This window comes from Urocampus carinirostris, chromosome 17 (genome assembly GCF_059441175.1).
Source record: "Urocampus carinirostris isolate Australia breed hairy pipefish chromosome 17, RoL_Ucar_1.0, whole genome shotgun sequence".
Lineage (NCBI taxonomy): Eukaryota > Metazoa > Chordata > Actinopteri > Syngnathiformes > Syngnathidae > Urocampus > Urocampus carinirostris.
In genome coordinates this window covers 29643755-29659772 of record NC_142365.1, presented here as the reverse complement: position 1 = coordinate 29659772, position 16018 = coordinate 29643755, and the positions used below count along the sequence as shown (strand labels likewise).

The 16018-nt window shown below is 38.3% G+C and overlaps 1 protein-coding gene across 1 annotated transcript in view; it reads right to left on the bottom strand.

Moving 5' to 3' along the window:
- Positions 1 to 987: 987 nt before the first annotated feature.
- The window catches only part of LOC148349736 (polypeptide N-acetylgalactosaminyltransferase 10-like), a 94598-nt gene continuing 79567 nt past the window's right edge, over positions 988 to 16018 (bottom strand). The window contains exons 9-13 of the mRNA XM_088320972.1: positions 14171 to 14392; positions 11412 to 11528; positions 6711 to 6860; positions 3465 to 3636; positions 988 to 2577 (exon numbers count right to left, since the gene is read on the bottom strand). Of these exons, the coding sequence (XP_088177098.1) occupies positions 3469 to 3636; positions 6711 to 6860; positions 11412 to 11528; positions 14171 to 14392 (657 nt within the window). The 3' untranslated portion in view covers positions 988 to 2577; positions 3465 to 3468. The remainder of the gene's footprint in view (positions 2578 to 3464; positions 3637 to 6710; positions 6861 to 11411; positions 11529 to 14170; positions 14393 to 16018) is intronic.

Sequence of the window (16018 nt, the reverse complement as noted above, 5' to 3'; positions counted from 1 at the left end):
AATAACATATGAAGTGATCTACAGTATCGGTAATAACAAATTAAAACTCAATGATCTAGTAATGTGTTAATAATTTCTTATAAACATTTCAGTTGCCCCACTGTCAAAACTATGACAAAAATTGTGACTATTAGTCCGGAAAATACAATATATGTTTTTCTTTTAAAATATGTTTTGCTTTGATTTTGTGTGATATGAAACTGGCACATGTTCAGTGCTTTTGTTTTTTATGCTCTTGAAAGAAGTAGCAGTGCATCGATTCATCAGTTTTCTCAATTTTGCTTGATCGCTTATTGGGAGATTTCTTGTAAAATAAAATATTTCCCACCAATCTTATTTTTCTTATCTGCCTTTTTCTGCAGACGGATGAGATTTTCTTTTTGATTTCAGAGGCTGGTTGGTTGGGTGGGAGGATCCCTTAACGTAGGGACACCATTTCCTGTGGTGCATCTTAGGCAAGTACAGCGTGGTGGTGCCCATCCACGTTCAGGCCAACATATGTTTCCACCCAGTCTCGAACTACCCTCTGCACTACGGAAACATACTTCATAAATCGTAATGACGAAACAACCATTTGGTTGCTTTGCAGATATTTTTCAATGCTTACGATAAAAAAAAAAGACAAAAGTGAATGTCTGCAGTGCATGTTTACAAAAAAAATCCAGGACCAGCAAAAATAAGGAACCTTGCAGTTGTAACTTTTTAAAAGATGGGTAATCAATTTGAAAATCGTGATTAGTGCACCATACTTGAAAGTCAACATGTTAATCAGTTGATGATGTGCAAAATGCAGTGATAACCCGTATGTTTTTTTTGTCTAAAATTGAAAATACTTAGATGATGAAATGTGCCCAAATATGCATTAAAAACTCATGCATGATCCAGACACACTGCCCAAAAAATTCTTTACTCCATTGGCAGTTTTTTTTCCTTATTTTTAGTCAAGTTGTCTTATATATATATATATATATATATATATATATATATATATATATATATATATATATATATATATATATATATATCACATACACAGTGCTGTTTAAAATAAGAGCAGTACAATGTGACTAACCAGAATATGTCAGGTTTCAGTATATTTTTTATGCCCTTGAAATGGGTGTTTCAACAAGACAACGACCCCAAACACACCAGTAGCCGAGCAAAGTCTTTGTTCTAAACTAACAACATTAATGTTATGGAGTAGCCAGCCTAATCCCCAGATCTCAATCCAATCAAGAACTTGTGGGGTGATATGAAAAAATGCTGTTAGTGAAGCAAAACCAAGAAGTGTTAATGAATCGTGGAATGTTTTTAAGCAATCATGGTGTGAAAAAACAATGGAAAGGTGCCACAAGTTGGTTTACTCCATGCTACACAGATGTGACGTAGTTATAAAAAACTGTTTTCATGCAACTAAATACTAGGATTGCTAAAGCCTACCTTTTCTTTGGAAATATAAAATAGGTTTGAGTTTGTAAAGTCAACAGCAGACACTGCTATTTTTTTAACACCTCCCCTTTGAACTATTTGCCCAACTGCAGTCTTCAGAGCGTGCCTATTATGAATGCTGGGTCTAGAATCTACTGCACCTACTGGTAACTTGTCTAGCTTGTAACCATACAAAAATATACTAAAAAAACAGGGATATTCTGGTTAGTCACGTTGAACTTCTATTATTTTGAAGAGCACTGTATATCTATATTTACTGTATATACCGTATACATATCTATATTTAAATACATTTATTTCAATATTTATTTTATCTTGTATTTTTTCATGTTGATTTAAATCAACATTGTTTTGTTCATGAAGTATTTTTCAACCACTAGGAGACACTAAACAATACACACACTGTCCCTTTAAAAAAAAACACAAAGAAGTGACAGAACCTCCCCCCAAAAATAAATTACCGTTCCTCCAGACAGACTTAGTCACAGAAGTCATAAATCAAATGGAGCCTCACGTCATGATTGGAGACGACCCTCCTTACTCACTTAGGGGTGTGCTCACGGTCCCTTGGTCATGTCAGGTCTACTGTCACAAACGCACACTTAAAATGTTAAACAAGGCACTAAGAATGAATTCAAGTTAATCACAAGTGCATTCGGTTTGGCCGCTGGAGCCCCACTGACCCTTTCACTGATTCACTGTCCTACCTGCCAATCACGCTTCAAGCAGGGCGGGACGAGGCGACCAGAGCTTACCCGCCTGTGACGGGGAACGATTCCTTAGAGAGCGCCGGTAAATAAATGAAAAAAAAAAAAAAACACGCCACAGAGGTGAGGGGTGAAGTTGGAGTGTGTTCTTCTTCAAAGCGCCGGGGGTAGTGCCGTGGGGGGTCTTCCTCTCGTCGGCGGCAGTGAGGTGTGAAAGGATGAGCGCAGGAGGAGATAAGGTACTCAGCGGTGGAGAGTAGGCAAAAAAAAAAGGCAACGAAAACAAAACAAAAAAAAAAAGAGTAGGGAATGCATCGGTCCAACTTGGGGTCTAATCCTGTCGATCAAACAAGGGAGGACCCCGCCCAAGGGACAAGAAGGGAAACCGCAGAGGGCAGGCGGCACCGAGGAAAGACTGATCCTGTCATAGGTAGAAAGAAATGTATGAACAGATTACCAATATATAACTAAATATAAAACATTATAAATTAACACATTAATACATCCCTTACCATCTAAATGTGACATAAATGCAATTTATTCATGCGTTTATTAATTTTGTCATTTCTTTTTTTACCATGTACTTTGTCGTGTGTTTTGTTGGGCACTGTTTCATGTATTTTATTTTGAATTCCGTTGTGGATTTTATCGTGCATTTTGTCTTTTATTTTGTAGCATATATTGGCATGTATTTTGTCTTGTATTTTTTGTTATTTATTTTGTCACTGAATTTGCTGTTTATTTTGTTTTGTATTTTGTTGTATATTTTGTCTTTTTTTTATCATTTATTTTGTTGGGTATTTTCTTGATTATTCTGTTTTGCATTTTGTCATGTATTTTTTCGTGTAATTTCTTATTTATTTTGTCATATATTTTGTTGTGTATTTTTGTGTGTATTTAACATTGATTTCGTCATGTATTTTGTCTAGTATTCTGTCATGTAATTTATCGTTTATTTGTCATTTTGTCATCGGTTTTGTCGTGTAAGATGTTATTCAAACGAGGAGGCTGCCCTATTTCCTGAGACTTTCACCTATTGTTAGATCGTTGATGAACTATTATTGATATTGTCGAATTGGGCCACCTCCTCAATTAAATAACACTTTGTTAGTACACAGAAAATTACACAACAAAATAAATAAAAAACTACTGAGACAAAAACATGAGAAAATGTATTTTAACATGAAATAATTGCACCTAACCAGACATGTATTTAGTTATTATATGCATTTTTATGTATTCGTTTATCTATGACATATTTGTAGGGATTTACTTATCGCTCCATGTGACAGAATAGAAGAGAAGCACCTTATCAGTCGGCGGCAAGGCGGTTCATGCGCTCCAGCACGGTGCTGTTGGTCTTCTGGAAGAGCCAACGTTGGCCAGGGGAGTGCGGATTGCACGTGCTCATGAAGAGGCGCCGCTCGATTGCATCGCTGTCCACGCAACTGTTGCTTACCGGGTGGTACAAGCTCTTATCCTGTCGGCACACAAAGCCTGGTCAAAAATATTTGACATGGGAAAAATAAATGTTAGGACAAAAAATGCTAGGCTGGCCATCCTGGAAGGGGGATAACCGCTTCCATTGCCCCTTCTCATGGTTTCTTATTACCCTCATGGTGAGGTTTTGGAGATTTTCCTTGCTCACATGTCGGTTTCAGATCAGGGGATGGTGCAATTGTGGCTTGTGCAGTTTTTTGAGACATTTTGTGATTAAAGGCTATACAAATAAATGTGACTTGACTTGACATTGTCGACAAAAATTAATAATTGAAACAGTCAACAACTGGGTTACCCCAGAATTTTTCCGTTCAACTTTAAGACTACATCCAATAACATTTAAGATCTACATCCCTCGTCTATTCTGGCATACAGACGCAGACGGTAGGTGCCGAGTCGTGACGGACCCCAAAACCCCATCTGGTGCTGACCCAGCCGCACCAGCACATCGGAGCGACTGCTTGCCCCGACAACCTGTAAAGCCCGCATACGACCCCGGTCCTCTTGGGCTCCAGGCAGGTAACTGTGTGGGGGCGAACCAAAACAGCCCAAGGTGGCGGAGCGGCACGCTGTGCGATGGGTTTGGGCTGTCAGCCAGGCAACCCCGTAACGGATGTCTGTGCCCGACTGCCGCAGTTATCGCTGCCGCAACGGGTTCGGGCTTCAGCTGAGTGACCCCTTCCACTCATTCCTTGGTACAGCCTGGAGCCAGTGATACTTTAAATCACTCAATCACAACAGGTTAGACCTACACTTCCCATTTCTTTGCATTTATTTTACATAACATGAAGTAATTGTCACCCATCTTGCTGCTACGGGTAACCAAAAACCTCAAAAAGCGGGGCAAGAAAATAGTAGGAACATTTTCGCATTTTGTTCACTTTGAGTCTCCATAGTCTAGTTGCACTACACAATACAGCAAAATCTAGTGGTCAAATATTACACATTCTCTCTTTAATGTAAGTGGAGCCCATTAATTAATTTATAGTTTGACATTTATTCTCAATATTTTTTAAATCTTATTTTATATAGCAAATTAAAAAATATATTTGAAAATAGTGGAAAGTTTTTAATCAGAGCTTTACTTGTGGAAAACCTAGTTTGGCCCAGTTTTACCCAGACCCTAAGCTCCACAGACCCCCCAGTAAATAGAGTTTGAGACCCTTAAAATGCTGTCCATAAAAAAAGAGTCAATGTAGGAGAGGGAGACAAATTTGGATTTATTTTAATTATAGTGATGGCTCCAAGGAAGAGTTCATCGTCTATCAGTGGCAGAAGAAGGCGAAACAGTCACTTAAAGCACTTTTAAATGCCAATGTTTAGTAGACACTGTTGATATTGTCTTTCAGGGGTTCTGTCTTTAAACTGGTTAAAATTGAAAAGTATTTTATTTTGTAATTTATAGTTGATTTAAAGAACTGCAGAGTTAATATTTTTAAGTTATGTTTTGCAATCTTTCAGGGAGCCTGTTTTGTTTTTTATTTTAAATCTGTTCAGTGTGTATAATAATTTAATAATTTATATTTTTGTAGCTCTGCAAATATTTGGATTTACATACATGTTTTTTTTTTTTAGGGATCCCTTATTTCACTTTACATTTGTTATGTGTAAAAAATAACTAATAGCTTATTATTATATTTCATACTTGCACTAAAAAGTAATTATTTTTACTTTATATTTTGTTATGGGATTTGAGTTTCTGGAAAAATAAAGTTGTTTTGTATAAATAACTCAAAACTTTAAATTAGGTAAAAATTCACTGCAGATTGACAGCTACCGCCAACTCCCAGCGGACTACGAGCATGGCGCGGGGAAAACATGTTTATTATTACTCAATCAACCAATTCACGGAAAAGCACTCTGTGTAGGCGAAGAAGGTGAGGTGCGGTAGAATGACGTAAGCAGTACGACGAGTGTGTTTGTGGGCGTGCAAACTCAGCGTACACATCTGGCGCATGATGGAATACAGGCCAGCAAAAATTAAAACTTGTGAGGTAAATCTAAGACTTGTAAACAAAATTGAAGACCTTTTCATAGCCTCAATTTGCAGTTATCCGATTCAAGACTTTAATTCAAGATCCCAGGAGAACATTGAACAATAAATGTCATTAGTCGACTATTGTCGCCAAAAACGTTTTTCCAACAGAAAGCTGCATCCCTGCACAAGTATGAACTCTGCTGAGAGTTGCGCATGTGCTATTGTAGCCAACTCTCTGTAAAACATACAGAATTACTAAAATTTCTAAAGTTTGGGAGCATTTTAGCCTGGATATGGTGACTAAAAGTACTACTTGCAAAATTGCAAAGCAGACCTTGCATATGATGGCGGTAGATCGGCAATGGACAGTTGAACGAAACAGAGTCCAACTCGCCTCTGTAAGATTCAAGTATCATTGAAGCAATTGTGGTTTTGATGACATGCATTGTATATTTTATATAGATGAATTTTGCTTTAAAATAGAACTCAAGCCTTATGTCAGATTGTGCCCAACAAACATATTTGAAATTTAATAAATGCAGTCAGAAAAGCAAATGTCAGTGTTAAAACGTTAAAAAATACAAAAGTCGGTTGTGAAAACCGTTTGATTTCAAATTTTTGAGACTCGAGTACTTTTGTTACAGACTTTGCGGCTAAACACTGAATGTACTCCACAAAACAGACATCATATTTGTTTTATTTACTGCCGCTAACGAGCCTATTCTTGGGTTACAGGAATAAAACAGGTTTGCTTTATTTTAAATTATTATTTATTTGTCTGTCCCAAAAAAATGGACAGGTTCATTCATGGATTTATGTGTTTACTGACGGTGCACAGTTCCTAATTGGTTTGAGGGAATTTTTGTACGAATCCTGATTATGTTCACTAAAAGGTGAATTTTTCATTGTACCAAATTTTCTTGTGTTAATTATTATAAGCTGCATAATTAAATCAACTTTATGCAAAATTTAAGAAAGATTTCAAAATTATCCGATCATTTCAATAGTTGGTGACTCGTCGACCATTAAAATAGTTAATTGCAGCCCTTCCTCGAGTTTCCCCGTTAAAAATGTACCTTACGGTAGCGCCATAGCTGATTTCCCTTCATGCCGTGACAGTCGTAGAGAGTGACGGGGCTGCTGTGTGAAACGGCGTCGAAGCACACCTTTTTGGTGTGCATGGGGTCGCCCACACGGATGTCTTCGCGCCAACCTAACGTAAAAACCTGCAGGGAAGGGTTAGCAAGTGAGGAAAAAAATAAAATAAAAAAAATATAAAGGTAATCCTACATTATGAAAAAAAGTCCATTCAACGAGAAAATATTTACTGGATGGCTTTACCTTCTATAACCTTGCTGATACTATGAATAGTGTTTTGGCCAAATCCAAATTACAATTGCTGTCTGCCATGAGGCAAAAAATTGCATGCCTCACCCTGCATCTGCGGAAGCTTAGCACAGTAAAACCTTGTGTAGTAACGCGCACCTGAATGCATTTTTAATCTTAGCCACTGTATTATGCAGTACATAAGGCACACCGGGTCATAAGACACCCTTTCAGATTTTTGGTCAAATTGAGGTTGAAGGTGCGCCTTATAGTCCGGAAAACACAGTACCTTAATTGTGAGTGAAAGCCCTGCCTCTCCTGACTGCAGGTTAAAGAGCAAAAATGAGTGGTTTTTCGGTCAAATCTTATGCAGAACTGCCAAACACTGCAAACTATATTTCGGATTGTATAAAGACATTTTTCAAGCATTTAAGAGCGCCATATTAAGTCAAAAGTGGTTATCAGGCAAACAGAAAACACACAACAAACCTGTACAAGATGACAAAAATGCACCATAAATAACCAAAGCAAAATCAATATTCTAAGTACAGAAATGAGCATTGATTGATTTTTTTTTGTAGATTTTATTTTATATGCGTATTTCATAATTTGCTACAGATTGGTGTAGTAAACTACAAAAGCTTTGTAGTATTTAGCAGCACTGCCTGTCTATGTTTTAAAAAACAACAATTAAATATGAGGGAAAAATGACCATAAATAATTACACCCCACACCGAACATAAAAGCATAAAATAACCTGCAAGTACGCTGGAAGTGATCAAGTGGTTTAAGTTGTATTATCACTTATCCCCACTAGATGGCACCCACAAGATGGATTAATTCAACATTTGCAATGTCATAGATTTGCAACAACTTTAGACAAACATATTCATCGCCAATGTTTAGAATATTTGGGTATAAATGAGATTTTAGTTTCTTTGCAGTAAATTGATTGGTATCTTTTAATGATATTAGGCCAATCATTTTTATTGAATCAAACATTTTGCTGATACCAAACACCAAAAGTATAGGTTTTAATTTTTTGGGAAAGTATATAGTAATCCCTTGTTTTTCGCATTGGTCACGTGCCAAAAACGTCCTACTATAGTCAAAATCTGCAAAGTAGATTTATTTATTTATTCATTTAATTGATTATCTATTACTCAAGAACAAACACAATTAACAGGCTCAGGTATATATTTAACAAATACAAGTACTGTACTTTTTAAACGTTATTGTTTTACAAACAACCTCTCTACTGTCAAATTATAATTTAAAACGTATCTTGCTGTTTTATTGCACAACTGTATGGATTAAGGATCCAATCCACTTTACATGATACCTTTCTGCCATCATGTAGTGGTTATAGACCATTTACCTTCCGGTTTTGTCCCAACAGTAATTTTTCCCTTATCAAATATTTTGAAAAAGCGCTACTGAGCGCCAAAGTCCTGCACGTGGTCCCAGAGCAAGTTTAGCGGGTGGAGAGATCCATTTTTGTTAGCGATGAGAAACCAGATCAGAATCCAGAACCCAATGCACGATAAAAATTCGCAAAGTAGCAAAACCATGAAAAGTAAACAGCAATACATTACTGTACTCTGTGAAAGTTAACAAATGGTTATTCTTTTGAAATAACCACAATTTTATTGATTTTGCAAAAAAAAAAAAAAAAAAAAAAAAAAAATTAATTCTTTTGCCTTTTTTCGTACAGTTTATTTACCGACAAAAGCTTAATTATGATAAATTCGTTTTCTAAAATGGTAATTGGAACTATGGCCTTGCTTTACAATTGTCACGGTTCCCATGGCGCCCAGTTGGTCCCAGCCAGGTGGCGCCGGGTTCTGTCGCGGTTGCCACGGCACCCAATAAGCCCCGCCCATCTACATCGGCTGAGACGCATTGACTGATTGCTCCTTGGCAGTATTTAAACGTGCTCCTTTGAGCCATTAGTTTGTCTGAGCGTTTGTGAAACTTCTGTGAGACTTCTGCAAGACTTCTGTTAAACTCTGTGTTAAATGTCTAGTTCTGTGAATCTGCCTGTGTTTGATCCTGTTTTATTATTGGCCTGATCTGTTTGTTTTTGACAACTTTTCTTTTTCGGATTTGAATCCACTTCCGCGACCATCGATCCCCGGATCGAGTGTGCGTGCATTCCTCCTCTGCCCAATAAATTGTGAGTACGTTACGCGAGTGGGTTCTAAATTCTGTTTCCTGCCCTAGTCCGTGACAACAATAGGAATTCAAAAATGGGATCGGAATTGTTAAAAAGAAAATTATGGAACAATTCCAATCCAATTAATCGATTGGACCAAAACGATAGATGTGTAAAACAAATCTCCAAATAATTGGATGTTGTAGCCGTAATTGAATCACAAGCACCTATCTTCTCTATATCTAAAACTGCATTTTTATCATGTATCTGTTTCCTAAGTTCTGCATGTCCCTTTTGGTAACATTGACACATTAAGTCTAATTGACAACTATAGACAACTATGAAATAGTCTTGCAGCAAATGAGTAAAGTTTCTGTCCTACAAAGATTTTAAGCAGAGTTTTTGGACAAAGCCCAACAGAGCCGACTTTCCCGGCGTGATTTGCGGCGGATCACATTCCTGGCCAAACAGAGACAGGCACCGAAACATCAATTAAACAACAATGCGTTGGCGCTTTCTAGCAATTAAAGTGTCAGGGAAGCTAAGGCGCATTGGGTTTCAGTTGCAGAAAACAAAAGCGGACACTCAATCCATTGGGGGGGGGGTAGTCTATAAAATGGAATCGCCAAACAAACACGCTCCTCTGGGAGGGTGTAAAGTTAATAACGCTCAAAGTGTGTGTCGTGTCTGTGTGTTGTGAAGTAGAAACACAATTACCTAAGGGACAATTTACTGCATCAGCAGCAGGACAGGGTATCAGCAATGCATCTGCGCCTTTCTTAAAGCAATGTGCAAGTTGTCCAAATAATTAAACGAGTGCTAGTGAGTCATTTGGGCGTGTACATCACGTAACTTTTGCCTTTCTTAGTTCACACCTTACCGGAAAAGTCTTTGTTTTTTACGTACAAACTCTTAATATCATTTAAAAAATGTTAGACTAAAATGTTATCCATCTATGATAAATTCCACCTGATTAAAATCTGCATTCTCAATTGAAAAACCAAAACGTTGTCTCTGTACGAGCCTCATGGGTTTTAAACAGCCATAAACATGAACTAAATTCCGTCCATTTCTTACTTTTTAAGTCCCGTGCAACACGGACACTATTTTTAGACATTTTTTCAGTTTTACGTCTCGTTTTTGGATCATATGACCATTCGAGATGATGATTAAAAAAGATGAGCGCAAATTTTTTTGCTACGCTGAAAGAAAATGCAAATGAGGGCAGTGTTGCATGAAATCTGACCTCTCTATGTCAGCACAACCAAACAGTTGGGAACAGGCTCAGATTGCATAAAATGTCTTTTTGTGTTGCTGGGGTAATGGACTAAATTGCATTCACTTGTCATTGTTCCTCGAGGATTAAAGGACACTTCAGTGATCTGTCATTGACGTCAATGATAGGGAAAGACATGAGCGGCAATTTTTTAAATAACTTTGATTTGGATACATCAAGGACTTGATTGGTCTGTGAAAGTTGAAATATTGTGAGTGCATTGTAAATATTCTGCACTGTACAACCACATATTTTGCTCCTCCCACATTGATAGGCTGTATGGATCATGTTTTTCATCAAATAAATAATCATTAAAAAACATGAATCTTAATGATGACTTTTTATATTTGTTTCAGGGTTTGTACACCTTTTTCATGGCCAAATTGAATAGAACAACAAGGGAGCCCAAATTTATGCACCTGCCTACTTTTGTTTAAGCAATAATTGCACATTTACTGTAAATCCTATAAACTTAATTTCACTTCTCGGATATCACTTTGTTTGTGTGTTATTTGATTTATTCAACTGAAATTGCTGAACAATCAATGATTTATAAAGAAAAATCTTGAAATTGATTAAGGGTGCCCAAACTTTTGCATACGACTGTATCATCAAAACCATAACAAAAAAACAAACATCTGAGGAGCTGTTTGGGAGTCGAAAGATATTCTCATTAAACCGAGCCAAAAAAGCCAGTTTTCTAAAACAAGCTGTCCTCCAGTAGGGGGCGGTTATGCTCCACATGACAACACCATAATGCCAAGCCACTAGAGCAGGCGTGTCAGCGTCATTTTCTCACACTTCTCTTTCTTTTCTTTTTTTAAAATTTTCCTCATTTATTGCGTGGTCTTTAGAGTCAGGCCGGCAAAAAAAAACATGGCGCAATGTCAACAATTTCAAGCATTTTCAAGCAATTCGTTCCAAATTAAAGCATTTCCCTGACCTTGAAAACACAACATTAAAATTCAAGCATTTTCAAGTACTTCAAGCACCTGTACAAAACTCATTGTTTGTACTTACTTGTCCATAGCTCCAGCTGACATCCCCCCGTGCTTTCCCACAGATTTCTAGTTTGATGGGGCTTCCCGATACGAAATGCTTCGTCTCCATGCATATACCGCTAGCCTCGTTTCGTATCTGCGACACAAAGGACAAAGAGTCCAAATAAAGGAAGGGTCGTACCATATAACTTGGGTTAGAGGAGTCCTTTTTAATTTCTTTCTGCCATGGCCCCCCTGAGGAAGAAAGAAAGCTCCCATGCAACCCCTCTCCCCTTAATTGCCCCGGCCTGACTAAAAAAAGTACCCATTCAGCCATTATCTGCACCGCTTATCCTCACTAGGGTTGCCCAGCTATCTTAGGGCAGTGGGCAGGGGACATCGCGAACTTGCGAGTCGCAGGACACACATAGACAACCAATTATATGCTCATTCATGCCTAGGGACAATTTGGAGTCACCAATTAACCTGCCACGCACACTTTTGGGCTGTGGGAGGGAACCAGAGTGCCCGAAGAAAATCCACACAGGGAAAGGGAGAACATGCAAACTATGCACACGAAGGCTTGTAGCTGGATTTGGACCCATGAACTCAGAACTGTGCTGCGAAAGTGCCTACCACTCATCCGCCTTAAAAAACGTATTATTTACAAAATAGTTTTAGGGACTTTATTAACTTTATTCTTATTAATGTATACTGCAGTAAAAATCAAAATATGGAGCAACTTACAATAAAGAGTAGCTTTATCAACTGTAACAGAAAAGATTTAAAGTGCCCTTAAGTAAAACCTAAAATACAAATTATTAAACTCTAAACATTTTCAAACCATATAATACTGAAAAATGACATTAAATGACATCAATAAATAATTATTCATACTGATCACCAACATTAATTCAAAAGCACAATATCTAAAAATGGTTACTATATAAAAAAATACTATAATTAATGCAGATTACTTTTAACCAGCTCGGTGGCCTTGGGGGTAGGGCACCCGCTCCGAGACTGGGAGGTGGCTGGTTCAAGCCTCCGCTGGGTCATACCTAAGACTTACAACATTTGTACCCATTGCCTCCCTGCTTGGCGCTCGGCATTAGGGGTTGGAATTGGGGGTTTGGTCACCTAATGACTCCCAACACATCAGTTGGGTTGAGCGAGGGGGCTGGGAATCCCCTCCTCTGTATCAATCTCCAAGAAAGTGTCAGAAATGTAAATGTTCTTGACTCTAGCCACCTCCCACTAGGGGGATATGGCTTCGGTATATATATATATATATATATATATATATATATATATATATACTTTTATTCAGTGGTGATGTGTGGATCAATGGCTACAATGAGCACGTTTTTCAATACGTACACCACTTTCCAAAGCGGGGTTTGAAGCACCATAAAGCAAATTTCAGCTCCTTCTCAATTATATGATGCCAACAATGTTCGTTTGTTTACTGAAGTAGGGATGAGGGATTACTGTTGGCAATACAAGGCAGAGACGTAGGTTTGGGACTGGTGGGAATCAAGTCTCACGTGAAAATGGGGAAAGGCCTTGCTAATACATTTGCCCCATGCGTCAGTGCTAGAGAAGAGAATGTGTTGTAACCCTGTAGACGCTGCTTTAATCGATCTATCATTTTACTAAGTGATCACATAATATTGGTGAGAGCACCTCTGTCCTAGACAAATCTAAGCATTGGTTTTGCACGTTAAAAAACTGAAAAAACTCAAGCGGATCAACACGATTGGGGCGTAATGTCTTTAAATCACGGCCAAATTTATTTGGCTCCGTTCTCTCCACTGCCAACATTTTTAGACCCAGTAAGAGACTGACCTTTTTCTCGTCTGTAGTCACGCTTCTTCATATTTCCACGTCTCAGCTTTTGGGAGAAAACTGTCATTTGTCTCTGAATCTCTGTTTCTATCTGCCTGTCCACTCATCACTGGTAAATATAGTTTTTATAATTGAACTTTAGGGTCTGCAACTCTTTATGTCAACACTTCACACTTTGTGCAGAGTGCTAATGTGCTAGGGCCCCCTAATGTAGTCATGGCTGAGCTCACACGCGCCCCCCTTGACAGAGCCTCGCAAAGCCTTGGCGGTGCCCCACTATTTAAGAAAGACTATGTTTGAGCAGTGGTTCTCAAATAGTGAGGCAGGCTCCCCTGAGAGTACGAGGCTCCATCAGAGGGGGTGTTGGAGCGTTTTCATTATATTTTGCCAGATTAAAGTTCAATTGCACCTCAACTATCCTAGAAGGTCAGTGGCGTTCTCAGTGTTTTGCTTACATTTAGTCTCCACACAGCGCATTTAGCACAGAGTATTAGAATAAAGAATGAAGGGCAGACACGAAGTGTCGCAGGCCCTCAAGTATTCCCACAAAAAATATATTTAACATAGATGAAGGGACAGGCGAAGAGACGGGGTAACGAGTCAAAAGTCTTTCTCAAATAGGACTTCACTGCCACCTTAGAGGGAGACGAGCAAAGAACGGTGTGCTTGCCATGTTAAAAATGTTGGCAGCTGACAGCATGAAGCCAAATAAATCAAGATGCCACATAAAGACATTACAATCCAATCATGCTGATAGACGCTTGAGTTTTTCCTCAGCCAAAATGTGCCAAAAGGCGTAGATTTTGGCATGGACGGGGAGGTGACGTGTTCAGTTATAGGGCGCGAGATGATTTCTTCTTCTGACGAGGGGAGTGACAGAAAATTGTTGAGAAGCACTGGTTTAGAGTAACCCTAAAAGGCATCTAGCAATTGAGTTGAAGTTACACCTACCTCGCCCCAGGCGGCGGCGGGGGGCTCTACGGGAGGGTAGTGTTGGGGCAAATCCCAGGCCACCTCCTTCATGAACCACTTAAAGTTTTTGCATCCTAAGCGGCTACGAAGCTCCTTCTGCGTGGTTATGTCGCCCGAAGAGAGGTGGCGGTACTCGGGCCGTCGCTGGTAGATGTACTCGGCATACTCATCCATCCAAACCTCGGCCACACGCTTTAAGTTCTGGAAGAAGTCGGAAGTTTTATGTTAACTGACTATGAGAGGCGACTTGAAGTCAATTGTTTAAAGATTAAAACGGCACAAACAGGCTCAAAAACAGTTTATTTTACAGAGGCCATCACCACCCTAAAGAAGCGCACAAGACAATAGAGAACATATATACTGTATTTTGCCTATGTATAAAATGGGCATTCATATTGCATTTCTTCACCTTTTTTAGAATTATTTTACTGAACAATGTAATTTTCCCTGCACTATATTTCTGATGCAATTGCAACTCAGGCCAGTCTCCAACCAGTAACTTGAAAATAATTTTGCCTATTTTGACCAAACATTTTTTTTAATCTTATCTTTTTCTTTGTTGCTTGTTTATCCTGGAGTTTCATGTTCAATCTTGTAAAACATCTAAACCATGTTAATGTCAATGAAAATAAAGACAATTCTAATCAAATGAAAACATAATAATTTCACCAAACTTTAAAAATTGGATTTAAAAATGTATGAATTTCCAAAATAAAATGCATTCTTTTATTTATTAAATTTAAAGTATTACCTGGTCATTTCACAGTTAAGCTTTCGCTTCCTAGGTAAATAGCTGTTTTTCTTTTTTGTAATAAGATATTCCACAGATGAATGCATATTTAGAGCCTCCCTTTAAAAGCGTCTTTACACTAAACCCAATTGACCTAAGGCTAAGCCCCACCCTCAAACGCAATGAGCCAATCACAGTGCGCATAGCAGATACAATAGGACAAGCTCTGCTGGTACTGTATGTCCATTCATTGCACATGCAGTTTCTTAGGTGTTTCTTCTTACATTTTAAACTCTAAAATAGTCTAAAGGTATGAATGAGGTATATGCAAGTCTGATATGAGATATGCTGAGAGGCTGGGGGGTATTTTTTACTCTAAATAGACACATTTAATTAAGACAAATGTCTGCTTTGGACAAAGTTAAGCGCCAACCACAGCACCGACTCAACGTGGATTAAGTGAATATGGATGTCTGCGTCTGTCGATGGAACTTTAACATAGTATTTGAGGCATATTGTTACTTTGCTGGAGAGAAATATAAAATAAAATTATTTATAACGTTAAAATATCTAACGTTAGGCTGATGCCAGCTGTCGGCGGCTTTGTACATCATGTTTGTTTACTGGGAGTTTAGTGGCCTGTTATAAACGTTTGTTCTGGGAAAATATGCAGCTTATACTTAGACCAGCTGAACCTTTTTATCGACTTTCTCACCAATGAAATCATTAATATAGTCTTCATATGCATAACCCAGGCCCTTTCGGTGAGTTTGACATGATATGTGATCATTCTAGGCATAAAAAGCATCAAGTGCCTCCTGCCAAATGTGTCCTACTGTGACACTTGCCATAGTGCTCTTATCAGAATTTTGAATAATTTTCCGAGGGAGTAAAGGGGGCGGGACTTAGTATAGGTCAATTAGAGAACTACCTCCTCTTTTCTGGGCGCTGAATCAAGCAATCTAAATGAATCCTTTTCAAGACTAGTAACAATGGAATAACCCTTTATGCATGGCGTTTGCGAGCAAACCAATTGGGGGGCAAGCATGAGCAAAGTCATCGCACAAATGAACGTAATTTCTTCATTGAACTTTTGA